This window comes from Petaurus breviceps, unplaced genomic scaffold (genome assembly GCF_028583685.1).
Source record: "Petaurus breviceps papuanus isolate PSGF00001 unplaced genomic scaffold, PetGlider_PUasm1.0 563, whole genome shotgun sequence".
NCBI lineage: Eukaryota > Metazoa > Chordata > Mammalia > Diprotodontia > Petauridae > Petaurus > Petaurus breviceps.
Genome location: NW_027186380.1, coordinates 460,631 through 481,459, shown reverse-complemented (window position 1 = coordinate 481,459; position 20,829 = coordinate 460,631). Strand labels below are relative to the sequence as shown.

General features: G+C 43.9%; 2 protein-coding genes and 1 pseudogene across 2 annotated transcripts in view; 1 reads left to right on the top strand and 2 right to left on the bottom strand.

Moving 5' to 3' along the window:
* Positions 1–15,996, bottom strand: part of LOC138173098 (zinc finger protein 665-like) — an 18,827-nt gene extending 2,831 nt beyond the window's left edge. The window contains 4 exon segments of the mRNA XM_069103034.1: position 1; positions 3–877; positions 13,781–13,935; positions 15,856–15,996. The exon segment at position 1 is cut by the window's left edge and continues 2,831 nt beyond it. Of these exon segments, the coding sequence (XP_068959135.1) occupies position 1; positions 3–877; positions 13,781–13,799 (895 nt within the window). The 5' untranslated portion in view covers positions 13,800–13,935; positions 15,856–15,996.
* The window catches only part of LOC138173106 (zinc finger protein 850-like), a 784,878-nt pseudogene that overhangs the window by 331,567 nt on the left and 432,482 nt on the right, over positions 1–20,829 (top strand).
* LOC138173092 (zinc finger protein 420-like) overlaps positions 1–20,829 on the bottom strand; it is a 436,800-nt gene that overhangs the window by 267,948 nt on the left and 148,023 nt on the right. The gene's annotated exons all lie outside the window — the stretch shown is intronic.

The following is a 20,829-nucleotide window of genomic DNA, read 5'->3' as shown; positions in this document are numbered from 1 at the left end:
TGATGTACAACAAGTTTACATTTCTGTCTGAAAGCCTTTCCACATTGATTACATTTATAAGGTTTCTCTCCAGTGTGGATTCTCTGATGTACAGCTAGTTCAGATTTCAGTCTGAAAGCCTTTGCACAATGACTACATTCATATGGTTTCTCTGCAGTGTGAATTCTCTGATGTACAGTTAAATGAGCCCTATGTTGGTAAGCCTTTGCACAATGATTACATTTCTCTTCAGTGTGGATTCTCTGATGTACACCAAGATCATAGCTTCTATTAAACGCCTTTCCACACTGATTACATTCATAAGGTTTCTCTCCAGTGTGTATTCTCTGATGTACAGTAAAATGGGCCCTGTGTTTATAAGCCTTTCCACATTGATCACATTTATAAGGTTTCTCTCCGGTGTGACTTCTCTGACGTACGAGTTTACATTTCTGTCTGAAAGCCTTTCCACATTGATGACATTCATAAGGTTTCTCTCCAGTCTGGATTCTTTGATGTACAGCTAGTTTAGATTTCAATCTGAAAGCCTTTCCACATTGCTTGCACTTATAATTTTCCTCTCCACTGTGTATACTCTGATGGATAGGGAAGGATGGGCTTTCACTAAATGCTTCATCCCATTCAGGACACTCATGTGGTTTCTCTTCAGTCTGAAATTTTTGATGGTTAATAAGGGATGACTGTTGACTTAGGTCCTTCCCATAATGATGACAATCATATGGTTTCTTTCCTGTATGGACTCTAAGAAATACAGCACAGAGTTCTCTCCCAGTGACCTCACAGGCAACATCACTCGTGAAAGTCTCCTCATGATTTTCATTCACAGAAATGATTGGCTTTTCAGTAGTCGCTAGCATTTTAGGTCCAATTTCTTTTTCTGCCAAAAAAAAAAAAATCAATGAAATACATATATATATATGTACAGAGAAACATGTACACATATACACAATTATAATCCTTCCCCTCCTTTGGAATATAGTTAACTAACTGATCTTCATCCTACTTCCCTAGGCTAAGAGAAAATTCATCAAAGTTCAATGGATAGAATCAATCATTTTAACCTGCATTAGTTTACATCTGCAGGACAACTTGATTTACAAAGACCTTCAGAGACAATCACATTGGATCCTCAGGAACACCAGTGACAATAACAGAACCAGACTTCTCATTATATTCACAAGTCAGGCCATGAGCTTACAATGGCTGAGTGACCTGACAAACCCATGAGTAGCTGAGACTACAAATGCAACTCTGCAAGTGGGCATGCTCTGTCCACGGTACTAGAGGGCCTTTCTCCATCAAAAATTATAGACCAATCTTCCTCATGAATGTAGATGCTAAATTTTAAATAAATTATTAGCAAAAAGACTACAGCAACTTATCTCAAGAATAATACACTTTGATCAGGTAGGATTTATTCCAGGAATGCAAGGATGGTTTAATATTAGGAAACCATCAGTATAATGGATCATATCAACAATACAACTAGCAGAAACCACTTGATCATCTCAATAGATGCAGAAAAAGCTTTTGACAAAATACAACATCTGTTCCTATGAAAAACGTTTAAAAGTATAGGAATAAATGGAGCCTTCCTTAAAATAATAGGTAGCCTCTTTTTAAAGCCATCAGCAAGTATTATATGTAATGGGGAGAATCTAGAAGCATTTCCCATAAGATCAGGGGTGAAACAAGGGTGTCCACTATAACTCCTCTTATTCAATCTGGTACTAGAAATGTTAGCAGTAGCAATTAGAGAAGAAAAAAGAATCAAATTAGGCAAAGAAGAGACCAAGCTATCACTCTTTGCAGATGATAAGATGATATACTTAAGAGACTCCAGGATAATCAAGTAAAAAACTATTTGAGACAATAAATAAATTTGGCAAAGTTGCAGGATATAAAATAAACCCACACGAATCCTTGGCATTCCTATATATTTCCAATGAAATTCAACAGCAAGAGATAGAAAGAGAAATCCCATTTAAAGTTACTGCAGACATTATAAAATATTTGGGAATCTACCTGCCAAAACAAACCCAGGACCTATATGACCACAACTACAAAACACTTTTCATACAAAAAAAGTCAGATCTAACTAATTGAAAAAATATCAATAGCTCATGGCTGTGTCGAGCTAATATAATAAAAATGACAATTTTACCTAAATTAAATTATATATTTAGTGCCATACCAATGAATTTACCAAAAAACTACTATATAGAGCTAGAAAAAATAGTAACAAAATTCATTTGGAAGAATAAATGGTCCAGAATATCAAGGGAATTAATGAAAAGAAATGCTAGGGAAGGTGGACTAGCTATACCAGATTTCATTCTGTATTATAAAGCAACAGTCGTCAAAACTACTTGGTACTGGCTGAGGAACAGAGGAATGGATCAATGGAATAGATTAGGCACACGAGATTCAGAAGTCAATGTCTATACTAATCTATTGTTTGATAAACCCCAAGACTCCAGGTTTTGGGATAAGAACTCACTATTTGACAAAAACTGCTGGGAAAACTGGAATATGGTATGGCAGAAACTGGGCATAGACCATTATCTAACACCATATACCAAAATCAAATCTAAATGGATGCATGATCTAGGTATAAAGGTTGATATTGTAAGCAGTCTCAGAAAACAAGGAATAGTTTACCTGTCAAATTTTTGGAGAGGGAAAGACTTTATGACTAAACAAGAATTAGAGAACATTATAAAATTCAAAATGGATAATTTTGACTATATGAAATTGAAAAGCTTCTGTACAAACAAAGCCAATGTAACCAAGATTAAGAGGGAGGTAGGAAATTGGGAAAGAATTTTTACAACCTATGTCTCTGACAAAGGACTCATTTCTAAAATATACGGAGAACTGAGTCAAATTTATAAGAATACAAGTCATGGGGCGGCCAGGTAGCACAGCGAGTAAGAACACTGGCCCCAGTGTCAGGATGACCTGGGGGATCAAATCTGGGCTCAGACACTTAGCACCACACCCAGAAATAACTGGCTGTGTAACCCGGAGCAAGTTACTTAACCCCAATTGCTTAAAAAAAAATACAAATCATTCCCCAGTTGATAAATGGTCAAAGAATATGAACAGGCAATTTTCAGAGAAAGAAATTAAAGATATCTATAAGCACATGATGAAATGCTCTAAATCACTACTGATTAGAGAAACACAAATCAAAACAACTCTGAAGTACCACATCTCACCAGTCAGATTGGCTAAGATGACAAAACAGGAAAATGACAAATGCTGGAGAGGATGTGGGCAAATTGGAACACTAATGCATTGCTGGTGGAGTTGTGAACTGATCCAACCTTTCTGGAGAGCAATCTGGAATTATGCCCAAAGGGCTTTAAATAATTTCATATCCTTTGACCCAGGAATACCACTTCTAGGGTTACGTCCCAAAGAGATCATAGAAGTGGGAGGAAGACCCATATGTACAAAAATATTTATAGCAGCTCTTTTTGTGGTGGCAAAGAACTGGAAATTAAGGGGGTGCCCATCAATTGGGGAATGGCTGAACAAGTTGTGGTATATGCATGTTATGGAATACTATTGTGCTATAAGAAACGAGGAGCAGATGGACTTCATATTCACCTGGAGAGGCTTATATGAACTGAGGCTGAGTGAGAAGAGTAGAACCAGGAGAAATCTGTACACAATTACAGACACAACGTATGTGTGATGACCAACTTTGATAGACTGTACTCTTTTCAGCATGCAGTGATACAAGTCAATCCCAAAAGACTCATGATGGAGAGAAATGTGTACATCCAGAGAAAGAAGTAGAAAAAACTGAGTTTATATCCAGATTGTAGCAAACTACCTCATCTTTTTCCTTCTCTTGCTTGGTTCTATGTCCTCTTTATCATTTTTCATTCCATCTGATACAATCCGTCTTTATAACCTGACTAATGTATAATGTGAAAGTATTTACAGATCCTACACTTGACTGCATGCCACCATGGGGGGGCAGGGAGCGAAGGGGACAAAATATGAAACTCAAGGAATTGTGGAATTGAATCTTATAAACTAAAAGTAAACAAACAAATTAATAAAAAAAAGAAAAATATTTACTAAGCTCCTACTATGTGCCAGGTATCATATTAAGTGCTGGATCTTTGCATCCGCCATGGTGTCTTGCCCATAGGAGGTGCTCAATAAATGTTTATTGATTAAACAAATGACTCCCTTAGCACCCAGTAACTTGATGTCTATTATAGAACTTGGAATAACTAAAATCTTTGTTTATCTTACAACTACATAATGGTATCTCATCCAGAACAAACCTAGGGATAGCAAATAAGACAAGAGAAAGAAATTAAAGGTAAAAGCATAGGTAAAACTAAGAGACCAATCCCACTGGCGACTGCCACAGGAGCCTTGACCATGGCCATTTGTCTCTGGGGCCATTTTGCCCCACTTTTGGCACCCTGGTATTCTCCACTCTCAGGGACTCACTATACTGGTGCCAGACTTAGTATGAATACTGCATCTGCTTAGCACACTGGAGGTCAGAACTACAGGGCTCAGCCTTTCAGTCTCAAAGATTACAGGAATGTCCACCACACCCAGCTATAGTTTACTTCAAAATGAATCAAGTCCCACATAATAGAGATCTGCAATTTCTCGTGCAATTCTCTCCTGATACATATGTGGAAATTCTCATTTTATTTGGGGTTTGTTAAATTCTGAATTTTTAAAAAGAGAATTAAAAAAATTCTCTTGACAAAAATTAAACCTAGGTAAAGAGAATATTTAGACTGAAAGTCCAATAGGATTTTTAAACAGATACAAGGGACTCTGCCACAATGTATGTCTTAGTTGTTAGCATACTGAGGTTTTCAGATGTATTTCATGTCAATAGAAACTAATTTAATGAACATACATAACTTCTTAGCTCACACTTTGAAAATGCGGCTGTTAAGTGTGAGAAATGTTTTGGGGTAAAATCTATGAGTCAGACCCTGAAAACGAATCAATTCACAGAACCAAGAAATAAAGGGGGTAGAGGTTGTAGTGAGAACAGCAAGCCGGTCTTACTGGTTCTGGGCTTCCTAATTTCCCATGTGTTCCTCTGGAAACAGTGGAACTGCATGTGCAAATCCTATATGGTAAATGTAAGTTACCTCGGTCATAGGATCTCATCGAGGAAAGGGAAAAACGACTTTATTCAAATCTTATTATGGCAGGCCTGAGCCTCATGGGGCTCTCATCCCAGCACTTAGTGCATGTTTGTTCAATTGAAATGAAATGAGTTTCACTGAAATGTTTGTTGCCCAAGGTTACACGGCTAGTTTGTGTGTGTGTGTGTGTGTGTGTGTGTGTGTGTGTGTGTGTGTGTGTTAAAGTGTCTAAGACCAGAATCGAACTCAGGTCCTCCAGACTCTGAGGCCATTGCTTTAGTCACTGTGCCACCTAGCCAACCTTGCTTCTCTTTTCTCAAACCATTATTAGGCTCATTCTATATCCCATTGAACAAAATTTCTTTCCATTTCCAAACACCCTCTTTTCTGTGAGTCAGCTAAGAACAATGTTCCCAATCTGTTGCTTCTTCTCAAAGCATCTCCATGTTTTCATGCCAGATTGGGAGCTCCTTCACAGCAGGGACTGACTTTTCCCTTCCAAAAATTGAGTTGTGCCTAGAAAACTGGTTAATCTAAGCATGTTGAATGACTGCCTGGGCCCAGGGCTGCACCAGGCCCCAGCCTCTACCACAATCCCACTACTCTAGTCTCTCAGTTGTCAAAAGCATGTTCTGGCCCCAGCTCTGCTTCTGGCTCTTGCACTATAACCACTAAAGTGAGCAACCTTTGTCAGGTTCAAATCGTGGTGGGACGCGACCAGACCCAGAGAGAAGATCACAGAGACTTCTTTTCTAGTCCCTGAAGCATCACATGCTATGGGACACCTGGGAGTTTTTACTTCCCATTTCCCCAAATTAAGAGTACCTGTCACCACAAAGAACTTGGCCAATGATTCGAGAAGAAGGAGCCAAAGATGGAGCCTCAGAGATTAGGGGAGGGGCACAGGTTCCTGATTTATGTAAAGCCCACTCTTGCATTTATTCGAGGTAAGGCAGCAACCTTTGTACTACTGAGATGATGCTGAATGCAGAGGGAGAAAACCATAAAGCCAGGCTGTCTGGGTGCACCATACATTGGGGCTATATAATCCCACTGTAGCAGGGCTATCCTTTGATACCTCCCTAACTGTCTCCCTTGGGGCAGCTAAGAAGTAGAGTGGATAGAGCAAAGCTCAGGAAGACTTGAGTTCAAATCCAGCCTCAGACCCTCACTTGCTTTGTCATCCTCAGTAAGTCACTTAGGTTTCTTGGCCTCAGTTTCCTCATTTGCAAAATGATGCAGAAAAGTTAAAGGAAAACCACTCCAGTGTCTTGCCTAAAACCCCAGCCGGGATCGTGAAGAGGCAGAAGTGACTAAATGACTGAACAACAGCACGACTGCCTCCCCAGCAAAAGGATCACATGTAAACCCTCCCTGGGCTGTTAATCACCTGCCTCTTCACCATCTGCCCTCCTCCTCCTCCTCTTCTCATTTTCTTTCATCTTATTTTACCCCCCAAACATGCTGTACTTCAGGGGTGCAGGCCTCCTTCTGTCCGGGGACCAGGACACTCCACCTCCCAACTCTGGGGACGTTCTGTGCCAGCCCCATGCCTAGAATGCTTGTGCTGGCTTCCCTGAAGCCCCAGCCAGAGCCCACCTCCCACAATACGCCTTTCTAGTCCTCCTTAGTCTCAGGGCCTGCCCTCTCACAGTGAGCTCCCCTATGTCCAGTCTAAAACAGGTTTCCACACTGTTGTTGTTAGTGTGTTGTCTGTTCCTTGTTTCTCCTTGTATCCTTGGTGCTTATCAGAAGGTCTGGCACAGAGCAGGCCCTTAATAAATTCTCACTCACTTGAAGAAGGTCTAAGAAAGAGCCCAGATTGGAAAGCCTAACCCCTTTTGCTCTTTCAGGAAAGTTCCTGCTGCCAAATTCCAAACAATTACTTTATATGGGATCACAGATTTATCACAAGAAGGACATTGAAAGGCCAAGGTGTCCAAATCCCTCATTTTACAGATGGGGAAACTGAGGTTCAGTGCTTCCGTGACTTATTCAGGATCCCACTTCTAAAAAGTGTCTCAAAAATGTTTCCAGGTCAGGTCTTCTTGCCCTCAAATGTAGTACTTGCTTCAGCCCCACACCTAGAAGCCTCTTGCCATCACATTATCACAGCTTTCATAGACCTGTTTTCACCTGATTCACCTGGATGGCAGCTCCTCAGGTCTTCTTGCTCCAGCACCCATGGGGTTTCACTTTGCTCAAAATGAGAGATCAGATCTCTTCTGGGAACTGGCAGCCCTGGGAATGGGGAATCAGGATGAGGATGGAGAAACCTTGTCATTGAGGTGTTTTTAGGGAAAAGAGTGTGCATGTAAAGCTAGTCCATTTTGAGAATCACTCCATCATGTTAGCACAGATCTGCCTTATTCTCCCATTAAGGCTTCTAAAGGCAGTAACCCAAACTAGGATGGGCCAGATCAGCCTTGAGCTCCTGAAAATCAGACCCTGCTGAATCAGCTTCAGCCCTGTCACCTCCCCTGCTCCTCACTCCCTCACCTATGAAAACCTTGGAATTATACAGGGACCCTTTGCCTCTTCTAATGAGATCCTCCTGCTGGGGAATCTAATAAAGCTCAGTTAGTCCAAATTCTGATTCGGGGCCACTCTGTCATTCCTGTCAGTGACGGGGGCTGGAAAGCAAGGAGTACCGCTTCATTCCCAGAAGTCCTGACGCAAAGTTTCCATAGCATGTAGTTTGGGAGCTTTGGGGAGAAGATTACAGAGCCAAACTGGAATAAAAAAAATTGGTTGTGGTGCAGCTTCTTCATAGGATGAGGGACTCATCGGAGAGTTTCCATTATCTAGAAATTAGAGGCAGCTGGTAGTACAGTGGAGAGAGCCCTGGGCCTACAGCCACGAATGCCAGGGTTTAAGTCAGGACTCAGACCTTTACTAGCTGTGTCCTCCTGAATACCTCAGTTCACCTCCGTTTCCTTCAGTTTTCTCAAATATCAAGTGGGGATAATAATATCACCTAATGACATCATATTGTAAAGAAAGCACTTAGCACAAGAGCTGGTGAACAGAAATGCTTATTCCCTTCTTTCTGTTCCCACCATCCAGGCTGGAACTTGGGACAAAGTAAAGGAAGAAAAAGGACAAATTTGCCCTACCACTGATAGCTGGGAGCTTCAAACTGAGGCTTCTCATAAAGAAGAAAGTCCTAAATACTTGGCCCATCCCAAAGAGGAAGGTGCAGGAAAAAGCTTCCTGAGCAGTTGTCAGAGATTTGGCAGACAAAATTCAGGTGCAGGGACAGACTGGACTACATCATGTGGGAAGACTTCCACACCTGAAATTCTTCAACTCTGATCTCATCTGGGACTTCAAGCTGCCTAGAATTGGCAAGAGACAGCTTCAGGGGCAATCAGGCAACCTCCTGGTTCTCTTCACACAAGGTACTGAGCTTTTATAGCGAAATGTGGCAGCAGGAGGACCCTGTCTCTGGGACACAGGAGACCAGCACTTTTCCCTTTCTAGTAACTGATAATTGCTCAAAACCAGCACACTCATGAATGAAGATATTCCCTCTGATACCAGATTTAGAGGGAACAAAGAAAGTGTCCTTACCTAAGGAGAGAAGGTTCTGGGCATTCTCCAGCATGACCTCCTTGTACAACTCCTTCTGAGGAGGGTCCAAGAGGCCCCACTCCTCTGGGGTGAAGTCCACAGCCACATCCTTGAATGTCACCAACTCCTACATCATCAAATGTCACAACATTTAGACTTGAAGGAGACTCCATATTTCTTGTAGTCTAACCTTCCTCAAGTGAGAGGAGAAAGCTGAAGCACAGAAATGGGATTTACTCAGTGCTTGTACCATTCATGAGTGTCAGAGTCAACACTTGAAACCATGGTCAATAAGAGGCCAATGGAATGTTCAGGAAAGCATTTGGCAGGGTGAGCTGGAATAAAGTTTAAAAGGTCTTACTATGGGATGTGCCTCCCTGTGGAGTGTGTGTGAAAGGATGCATTGGAAGTGTGAGGGAGGAGGATCTGGGGAGGAGAAAGAGAGAAGATGATGGGGATTCCTTCCTTCTCAGATTTTGTGGGGAGTTTGTGAGAAGCTCACAGGCACAGGGTATTCTGGGAAGGGAAAGGAATGTCTGTGTGATCATAGGAAATAGAAAGAAAAGATCTACTTGACTTCTTGAGAAGCTGAAACCAAGTCTTCTCTAGACCTAATGTGGAAAGGATTCATAAGACACAGTAATTACCATCAGGACTGAGCTGAGGGCCATGAGACTTTCCAGCCAAGTGAAGCAGAATTATCTGTTGTCACTTTGAGGGCTTGAGGCTGCCCTGGTGTGATGGGCCAGGGCCAGACATCTCATGCCTTTGCCTGATGATGACTTTCATCCTGCGATAGCATGTATGTCTTTATTATAATATGTAGTTTCATGGCTGGTCATTTGTGTTGTTCTTTGTGCTCAAAGAGGACCAAATGACATCCTTATGTCAGGGTCAAGGTGTGTCTGACCAGGGATGATCAGACAAGGGGGCCCAAAAGGCCCTATCAGAGCTCCGGCAAAAAAAGTCCATGTGAACATCTGGGGTGGAGATGGCTCTCAGTGTGCACCTTCCCATCCTTTGAGTTTTGGAATTCTACCTTGTTCACATGGCACAGCACATTCTCTGAGATGGGCACGCCATGTGGGGTCGTCCTTTGACAGTGTCTCCCATGTGTCACCACTGATTACAGAGTTCTTCATGGAGACTTTGGGAATTTCCTTTAATTGCTTCTTCTAACTACCATGTGAGAGCCTTCCTGGCATGCTTTCTGCATAAAATAGTGTTTATGAAAACATTGTTTTGGCTTCTGAACACCATGGTCAGCCCAAGGGAAGTTGTGCTCTACCAGTAAGAGAAGTAGAAGGGGGAAATACATAAAACAGGCAGAGAAGAGCAGTTACACCGAAGGGGAAGGTGGGGGAGATGGTAAGGAGGGGCTTGATCCTTACTTTTATCGAAATTGACTCAAACAAGGAATAACATACATGTTCATTTGGTTATAGAAATCTATCTCATCCTATACATAAATTAAAGGGGACAGGGATGGGGTGTGGGGACTGATAGAAGGAAGGATGGGTTGGTGGAGGTGTTGGTCAGAAATAAATCACTGGTGAAGAAGGATAACATGAAAACTGAGACAGAGAGGATAACCAAGGGGAAAATACGATGGAGGGAAATATACAGGTATTTGTCATATGTATAAAAATGAATTTAATGATCTTACCCATAAAGAGAAGCAGATAGCAGAATGAAATAAAAACCAGAATCCTACAATATGATGTTTACCAGAAAAATATTGGAAGTACAGATATACAAAGAGCAAAAGATAAGGGGCTGGAGGCAGAAACATACAGGCAACCAAATGCCATTTTAAGTTAGAAAGGACAGCTTAAATGAGTTATCGAAGAAAATAGACAATAAATGATACCAGTGAAGGGACCTCAACTTTCCCCTCTCAGAACTAGATTAATATAAAAAAATAAATAAACAAGAAAGAAGTTAAAGGCAGTAATAAATTTTAGAAAACTTCAATCATTGGGCCTTTGGAGAATGCAGTAAAATATTTTTCTCAGCAGTACAAGGCATTCATACAATAATTGTCCCTGGCTTAGAGCATAAAACCTCACAATCAAATGCAGAGAAGCAGAAATATAAAATGCATCCCATTCAGATCACAAGACAATAAAAATTACATTTAATGAAGGGCATCGAAAAGATCGATTAAAAGTTCATCTAATCCAAAAGAGTAAATGCATCTAAGAACAAATCAAAGAAATAATCATTCTTTTAAGGTAATGACAACAATGAGACCCCACAGCAACATTATGGGATGCAGTGAAAGAAGTCCTTGGGGGAAAATTTATATCATCACTCAGAGAAAGAATCGATCAAGGAATCAATTGAGGACATGCTTCTTAAAAAAACAAGAAAAAGAACAAATTAAAAACTCCCAATTAAACACCAAAATGGAGTTTCTGAAAATCAAAAAAGAGATTAATAAAATTAAAAGCAAGAAAAACATTGAACTAATAAATAAAACTAGCAGCTGGTTTTATGAAAAAAAAGCCAACAAAAAAGATGAACCATTGGTTAAGGAGATTTTTCAAAAAGAAAAGCAAAATTAATTCCTAGCATCAAAAATGAAAGGAATGAAAAAAATTAAAACAATCATTACAATCTAATTTGCCCAAACATATGACAAGAAATCTGATAATCAATCTGAAATGGATGAATATTTACACAAATATAAATTGCCCAAACTAGTAGAAGAGGAAATAGAATACTTAAATAACCCAATTTCAGAAAAATGAAATATAACAAACCATCAATGGACTCCCTAAAAAAATATCTCTAGGACTGATGGGGGATAAGACAATAGATTATTCAGGAACTCTAATCAATATCAATGAGCAGAATCCCTGAGATTCAGTCTGGAAAGAATTCAGTAGTCCCAAGCAGACTTGGAGTCAGGATTGTAAGAGTTTTTGTTAAGCTTTACAGCAGGCAGGGGTTCTTAGGGAACCTGCAAGTTTCTTGTTATGCTGCAGAGTGGGAAAGAGTTCTTAGGGAACCTGCAAACTTAAAGAAGACATGGGCATAGTTTTTAAGGAGTCAGGACAATAAATCAGATGTCAATTACACTAACTAGGTGAGTAAGGGTGGGATTAGGGAGGAGTTAAGGAGTGGTCAGTGCTTAAAGGGACATGCACTTTTAATGTCAACTGTGCAGGTATATTGCCCATAACTCACTAGGAAATAGCCCAAGGCAGGGGCTACCTGGAGGTGTGGTTTTAGGCATGAAATGTCAAGGAAGTCAACTAGTGGTCAAGGGCTGACTGAGAAGTGCCTGGTCTGCCTCCCATCAGTGACAAGATGGATGTTGGGAACCAAGGTTAACGGAGACTCAGTAAGTGTATAATTGGCTAAGGGGTTAACCTACAGATAGTGCCTAGGAGTCATAGATGGAGCTGGCCATTATACTAAGGGGAGATAATGTTTGCCTGAGCTAAAATGTTTAGTGAAGGATTCATAGGTGTAGCTTGTTATTGTTCCAAGCAAAAATTAACAGTTCATGAGTTGTTGCTGGGCAGAGTGCTGGCAGGGGAAGGGGCAGAGTTAAGGCTCTGAGGCTGGGGGGCGGGCGGGGGAACGGCGAAATGTGATTTTATAAAGTGGTCTTACAAACCAACTTTACAAACTGATGCTATAAACTGACACTACAGACATAGATCCCAAGCAGGCCATCAGGACTAGATGGATTCCAAGACAATCTTGCCAAACAGTTCAAAAACAATGAATTCCAAAACGACATAAACTATTTGGAAAAAAGAAGACAGGGATATTCCTTCTATCAAACAAATATGTTGCTGAGAATTAAAGGAGGAAGCATAAAAAAAGAGGAAAGTACAGGTGATGTGCCCTTGCATATTGATAGAACGTTTTTAGACACAATATCAGCAAGGAGATAACAGCAGTAAAAATCCCAAGAACTGTGCACTGTGGCCAGGTGAGATGCACAGCAGAAATGGAGGCTCACGGCTGTTAGGGAAAACATCAGCAAAATGGACCACGTGTCAATAACACAGCCCAAAGAAATCATAGGATTATCTCAAGCAGATGCAGAAAAAGTGATTGAGAAAATAGAAAACCCATTCCTTGTAAAAGCACTAGAGAGCCCAGGAAAAAATAGAACTTTTTACATAACAATAAATAAGACCTATATAAAATTGTCTACGAGCATTATCTATAATGGGGATAACTTAGAAAACTTCCCAAGCAGATCAGAGGTAGGGCAGGGTTGCCCAGTATCACCACTGTCAGGCACCATTTTAGTAGGAATGCTGCCTAGAGCAAGGAGAGGAAAGAAAAGAGAAATGGAAGGAATTAGAATAAGCAGAGAAAACAAAACTCCCACTCCTGGCAGACATGACCCTATACTTAGAGAATCCTGTTTTCTTGAGGTGCCATATTTTCCAGAAACACTTGACCAGAGCAAGCAGGAGACAGGAACCATGAACCCCAACCCAGGTCATAATATCTGCTCCTTTCAACCCTCATGGCCCTCTCACTGTGCCCCTGAGAGTTAAACCAGCAACAAGACAGGAGGGGTCAGTGTGCCCCAGACAGATAAACTGTTGGTGCAGCTCAGACCCTGGAGGACAAGCAGAGCATCCTGCCTTCAGGGTCTGGCAGGGGGAGCTCGGCCAAAGGGGAAAAGGGGAGGGGGGAGAGGTTCTATGGATATGGGGGGAAGGGTGCTAGGCATGGATACAGGGAGCAAGGAGAAGACCCCTAGAGGGCAGAGGAATGAGTGAAGAGGTCAGCCTTGCGCCTCAGGGATCATGTGGGAAACCTTAAAAAAAAGAGCACAGGAGGGCAGCAAGTGGGATGGGGGAGTGGGGATGGTTAGTGCTTGTGATGTCAAAGAGCCAAGAATCAGTACAAAACACAGGAAGAGAGAGCAGGGCAGTGTTCTTACTACTGTTTTCAATTTCCCGCCCATTTTTCTAAAGAAACAATCCTCAGGTAGGGAACAGCCAGGCTCACAGACAATGCTCTAGGTCTATGGAAATGGCCTCATTGGCTGATGCTGGTCCAGTATGGGGACAGAGTGCACTCACCTGGGCTGGGGGTCTGCATCTCCCAGGGGCCATTCCCTCTGGCTCCAGGCTCCCTGCTTGGGCCAGACCTTGGTCCTCTGCAGCCTGAGCTGAGGAGGGAGAAGGATCCCAGAGCAGCAGAGTGTTACCCTTTTCTTCCAGGTCAGAAGGCAGGCCTACAGAGGGATAAACAAAGAGTCAGGCCCTGCCCCTGGGGCCTTCTCCTTCAGAGAACCCAGAGGCAGAATAGGATTGGGATCCCAGGTGGGATCAGAGTAGTCAGAGCCTCAGTGGCTCCTGAATCACACATCTCCTCCCTGAGGCTGGGAGTCCAAATCCAGCCTGGGACTCAGCCTCCTGGCAGGGGGCCTGAAGGCTCTAATAGAAGGGAGGGGGGTGTAATGGAAATGTAAATTTTTAAGATCTTCCCTGCCCCTAGGCTAAAGTGCACCTGGAGCCTGGAGTGGGAGGCTTGTTTTTCAGTAGATACTTCTTGATTGGCCAGTGAGTCAATAAGGTTGTTACATTCTGTAGCAGCAAGCACCCCAAGCTTCCTCAGAGTTTGCTGCCAATACAGGTTCTTGGATCTGCTTTGTTAAAGGAAAGCAACTCAAAATGGGTTAACAAGCTTACTTTAATCAGTCAGATATGTATCCTTTACTTCGCTCAGGGGAAAAGGTCAGCACCCCGAACTTCAAAGTACACAGACAGAATTATCAAGACAGACACAGATCTAGTAGACAGATTTCAAACTGTCCAACCATTACATCCATACCCAGTCAACATCTGGGTTTCAACATCTGGGTTTTTTCAAAGCCAGGGGGCTCAGGACAATGGCTTCCCAGAATCCATATCAAATCACAGAACACTTCTCAAAGTGAGCCCCAAAACAAAGCTACACATCAGGGTTTATACAGCCTTCTCCTGGCTCAGAGAATGTAACAACCTTTTGGACCCACTGGCCAATCAAAAAGTATCAACTGAAAAACAAGCCTCTCACCCCAGGCTCCAGGTGCACTTTAGCCTAGGGGCGGGGAAGATCTTTAAAATTTGCATTCCCATTAAACATTCTCTGAGCCAGGAGAAGGCTATATAATCCCTGATGTGTAGCTTTGTTTTGGGGCTCACTGAGAAATGTTCTGTGATTTGATCAGATGAAACTCTGGGAAGCCATTGTCCAGAGGCCCCCCCCTTTGAAACCCAGGTGTTGATTTGGTATGGATGTAATGGTTGGACAGTTTGGAAACTTGTCTACTTGATCTGTTTCTCTGTCTTGATAATTCTGTCTGTATATTCTGAAGTTCAGGGTGCTGACCTTTTCCCCCTCAACTAGGTAAACGATACATATGTTTGACTGATTAAAATAAGCTTGTTAACCCATTTTGAGTTGCTTTCCTTTATCAAGGCAGATCCAAGAACCTGTGTTGGCAGACACCCTGGGGACACTTTGGGTGCTTGCTGCTGGGGGGGGGGGCAGGTGAGCAGGAGGCCTGGGGAAGGGGAGCACAGGTGAGGGCTGGGAGGTAGACATTCTAACCCAGCTCATGGCAGGGAGGTCATAGACACTGCAGTGACAGAAGGGCTCCAGGGGGACACTGAGCCTGGGAAAGCAGGAGAACTGTATCCTGGGGTCTAACTAGGAGCCAAGGAGAACTCTTGGGACCCTCTGGGGGAGCTTAGGCCTGGAATCCTGATTCCTCCCAGACAAAGGGAGCCAGTGCCTGGGATCTGACAGGGAAGCAGCCCAGGAGCCTCTAGTGCAGGTGAGGGGGGGTCCAGGCAGGAACTTTGTTTCCTGCATCCAAAGTTGCTTCCTCAGGGTTCGCAAGACTTTCAGGTCCTTACAGGGGGATTGGTCTGAAGGAAGAACAACTGAATCTCTAAGGAAAAGCTGGGGAAGGGAGACAAGACTGTGGGGTCCCTCTGGTTAAGGTCTGAATTTGAGGAAAGGGTGACCCAGTGATAAACTCGAGGAGGGTATCTCTGGAAGTCTGGAAAGTAATTGGGAATCTGGAAAGAGGTAGTGGGGAGAAGCTCATCCATTAGCCAGGCCTGGGAGGGTGGCATGGTCCCTGCTAAATCCAGAGGACACTCACCTCAGGGTCAGATAAGGAGGAGGAGACCCAAGGTAGAGTAGCAGAAGTCTGGAGTTGTGGGTGTGGATGAGGGACTGGCTCAACTCTCCCTGGGACTTGTACCCACAGCTGCTTCCAGAAGGCACAGGGATCTCAGCTCCAGGGAAGGCAGAGAGATCTCAGCTTCAGGGAAGAAGGCAGAAATCCTTCAGTTGCAAGGGAAGAAGGTGAAGGGATCTCAGCCCAAATTCCAGGTTTCTGCCAGCCCCCTCTAGGAGGGTTCTCCCACCTCTGCCCAGCCCCTGAGGGCCCAGGATGGGCCTTTCCCTCCAAATCACCCCCAGGGCACCCCACCTGCCCCTCCTCCCCAAGCCCTGCCTTCCATCACCTGGAATGCTTTGGCCACTAGGATGAGCCCCCTCCCGCCCAAGACCCCTTCCAGGCCTCCAAACTCCACCCCAGGCCTCTGATTCTACCAGGGCCATCACCCACCAGGCTGGCCAGCTGAGACCTCCTCCTCCCCCAAGCCTCCACCACCTGATTTCTTGTTGGAGGAAAGATGTAGCCCTGGACTAATACCAAGGGCTAGAAGAAGGAAGAGGCAACTAGAGATTTGAGATTCCCAAGAGATTTACAACAAAATGGAGATTAGCTGAAAAGCAGAGGTTGTTAAAAAAAACCCAAAATGTAGCCAGTTTGGTCATCACATTTGTCCTAATCTAAATTAGAGAGCGGGGCTCCTTTAAAGTCAGAGCTGCTCTCCCAGGAGAGTAATTGGGACGTTTGACCCTCTGTGGGTAGATCTGCCCGTAATTCAAAATAAACTGAAAATGGGACATTTAAGGTGATGTGTTTAGGAGCCATGAGAACAAAAACCAGGTCCAAATTGCCTTCTCTGAATCTAATCAGTCTGGAGGATCAAAACATATAAGTGTTTTTTATATCTAAGGTAATTGAAACGAAGATAATCAGTTGAACTGATGTTATTTGACTGGAATTTGGTTTCATGTATTAAAAGTAACTTTGCTTATATTATTATGATGCTTCTAGTTTTTCTCATTTGGGGATCTGGGGGAAACCACAGCATAAGACAAGTTAGGCTCTTAATTTTAAACAGCAATTTCCGGAGGGATGTGCAAAGGTGCCCTTAGAAATGAACTTTTCCTTTGTTCTGGAGGCTTTGCGATTGGGAATCAAGCTAGAAGAGTGTGCTTACGGTCTTAACTGAAACTTAACTTAACTTAACCTATTTAACTGGGATCATTTTGCTTGAAAGTGAACAACAAACAACAGTAATGTTACTGCTTGAGAAAAGCCCCTGAGAAAAGGACCCTGTAAATGCTTCACTGAGGCTTTCATCCTGATGGAGGCAAAATCTGGGACAAAGAGAATAAAAGGGAGCCAGTTATACTGTGTCCATTTAGCAGCACACTGAGGGGCTGATCAGCAAGGGATTCCTTGCTTGACTAGAGCTGATATTCTCAGAAAAGAAGAGAAAGCTGCACATTCTCTGGAACTGGGGACCTGATGGGGTTATTCAAGAAGCATTTTTTAAAAAAAGCAATTGGGGTTCAGTAACTTGCTCAAGGTTACACAGCCAGGTGTTTCTGGGTGGGTGCTAAGTGTGTAAGCCCGGGTTGGATCCCAGGTCATCCGGACTCTGGTGGGACTCTGGGGCTGGTGCTCTTACTCACTGTGCTACCTGGCCACCCTCTCAAGAAGCATTTATGCATCAATCAATGAACATTTTTAGGCACCTACTATGTGACTGGTGGTTTGCGAAGTGCTGAGGAGACAAAGATTAAACAGTCCCCACCAGGTGGTTTTTTTTTACAATATGGCTGTTACTGTGTTCACTGTTTTCCTGGTTCTGTTCACTTCACTTTGCATCAGTTCCTGTAGGTCCTCCCAGGTTTCTTTTTTTCTTTTAGACAAATACTAAAACTTAAATACGCAATAAGGAAAGAAAAAGGAACACACTGCAAACTTTAATACGAAATAAGAGAGTGAAAAAACATGCCATGTGCCCAGCAGAACGTGGGAGAGGATTCACAATCCGTAGCAATACCTTTCCACTTCAAGAAAACCTGCATAGGAAACACGGCACATCCCACTGAAAGGTGCCCATCTTTGCTTTGCTTCCTTCTAGCTTTTCCTTTGTTCTCTGCTGTGCCCTTTTTACTTTCTTCATTTTTCCCCTTCCTTCCTCCCCCCCCCCCAGGCTACAATTAATCATCACTATGTTCATGTATAGATATTGATACAGGGCACTTCTGACCCACTTACAAATCTCATTCTTTCAACTCCTAAACACATTACCTGAAATGGACATTGTAAGTGTATTTTACATTCAGGGTGGATCTGCCCTTAGCTGGTCAAACAGGCCCATTATCCCCCTGGGGTCTGACTTTAAAGGAGTCCACATTCTAATTGAAATTGCAGAAATGTGCTAACCTCACTGACCACATTTTCTGAACGACCTCCATTCTGAAACTAAGCTGGACTCAGTTTCCCTGTGAAATCACTTGCCTTCCTGGACATCTCCAGGTTGCCTCTTCCTTGCTCTCCCCCTCCCATTTCCTAAAGTCTATAATCTTTCCTCCAGTAAGGAATCAGGTGGTGGTGATGGGGAGGAGGAGCTCTCAGAGCTGGCCAGCCTGGTGGGTAGTGGCCTGGGTACAATCTGTGGCCTGGGGCGGGGGAGGGTCCTAGGGCAGGAGAGGGCTCATCCCAGTGGCCAAGGCATTCCAGGTGCGGGGGGCTAGGCTTGGGGAGCAGAGGCAGACAGGGTCCTGAGCTCCTTGGCCTGAGGTTGATGGGGAGGAAAGGGCCATCCTGGGGCCTCAGAGGGTGGGCAGAGGTGGGAGGACCCTCCCAGAGGGGGCTGATGGTGCTCTACCTTCTTGCCCTGAGGTGGCGCTGTCTCTGCCTACCTGGGAGCTGGGATCTCTCTGCCTTCTTCCCCCCCCCCCCAGTCGGGATCTCTCCTTCTTCTGCTCAGAGCTGGGATCTCTCCGCCTTCTTCCCCCCAGAGCTGGGATCTCTCCGCCTTCTTCCCCCCAAAGCTGGGATCTCTCTGCCTACCTGGGAGATGTGATCTCTCTACCTTCTTCCCCAGAGCTGGGATCTCTCCGCCTTCTTCCCCCTAGCTGGGATCTCTCCGCCTTCTCCTGAATTTCAGATCTCTGCCTTCTGGGCCCCAGCTCTGTACATGCAGGTCCCAGGTAAGTCTGAGCCAGCCCCTCACAGACCTGCTGGCTTCTGTTGGCTGTCCCTGCCTTGGTCTTATCCTCCTCCTCAGACCACAGGGTGATTCCCCTCTAGGTCAGCCCAATCAATCTCCCCTCCTAAGCCTGGCTGCTAAACAAGCTTCCGTCCCATAAGGTTTTTCCAGACTTCCAACTGAAGAGATTACCCCTAAAGAGGGTTAAGGTTGCTCTGGAGACCCCAAAGTATGCTGGGTCCTGCCAAATGAATTCGACTCAAGTCTTCTCAGCCAAAGACAAGTAAAGTTTATTAAAAGTTCGCTCATATTGGACACAGAGTAAGCCTGTGTTAGGTCATTCTATGGAGCTCTCACACACATGAAGACAAGATGGGGTCCTATATACAGAAGGTTGTGGGAGGAATCTAGGGGTGGTCCAGAGGAGGAGTTTGGGGAGGGTCTTCAGGAGGAGTTAATGAGGTCAAAGAGTGATTAAGGGTGGAAGTTGCTGGAGGCTACCTGGAGACTACAGACAACTGTGGGCTGGGCCAGTTCTAGCATGGATTGATATTCTGATAGGCTTAAGGGTGGGAAGTCTAATAACAGAGGTTTGGAACCAGCCACAATATAAGGCTTATGGCCTCATGAAAATGCCTCATCAAATGAGATAATTTAATCAGAGTTCAAGGGGGACTCCCAGAGCCCATACCTCATCATGCCCCCTCAAACAAATGGGACCCAAATTCCTTTAGGGCAAAGGGGGAAGGTCTCAGCCTCTGAAAGTGACTTGCCCAAGGTCTCATGGGTTGTTTTTGTGTTGTGTCTGAGGGAGGATTTGAACTCAGGTCCTCCTGACTCCAAGGCCAGTACTCTGTTCACTGCACCACCTAGCCATCCCCAAAAACTAGGTTCTAATGTGAGTTTCTTGAACATAACAATTGGCCACGGTTCCAGTTTTGATTTTGTAAGAATGATAGCAGCATAAGGCTTAGGGATGGTAATTGAAAATTGTCCCAAGGTCACTGCTGTCAGAGGAAGGACATAAGAAGCAGATCCTACAGGAGCATGAAGAGGTGCTGAGATGTGCTGCTGAAGATGGCCACAGACAACAAGAATGAGAGGAGGGCCAGGAGTCATTAGGTCCCTGGGCTCACATGGGGAGCCCAGCTTGGGCTGCTGGTAGCCACATATCCCGGAAAGGGGAGAAGCCAGGAGTGATTACCCCTTTGGATCTAGTGGGGTGCCCGGTGTAGCAGCAAGCACGCTAGAATACCCAGGGTGGCTGCCAACACAGGTTCTTAGATCTGCTTTTCTAAAGGAAAGCAACTCAAAATGGGTCAACAATCTTGCTTTAATCAAACATATCATTGACCTAGTTCAGGGGAAAAAGTCAGCACCCTGAACTACAGAGTATACAGACAGGTTACAAGCAGAAGTTACAAGAATAAAGAGAAACATTTCAGCAGACAGGCTTCCAACTTTCTGACCATTACATCCATATACCTAGTCACAGTTACCAGAGACAGAAGCTTCAACATCTGGGTTTTCAAAGCTGGGGGGCTCTCAAGGGCTACCCAGGGTCTTCTCTGGTCAAAACACACATACTTCTCACAGTGAGTCCCCAAACAAAGCCTCACATGAGGGTTTATGTAGCTTTCTACTGGCTCAGAGAATGTCACAACCCTCTTGACCCAATGCCCAAACACACAGCACCAAGGTGTGGGCATTCCTGAAAACCAAGCTTCCCACCACAGGTTCCAGGTGCACTTAGACTATCAAAGGGCCTAGGG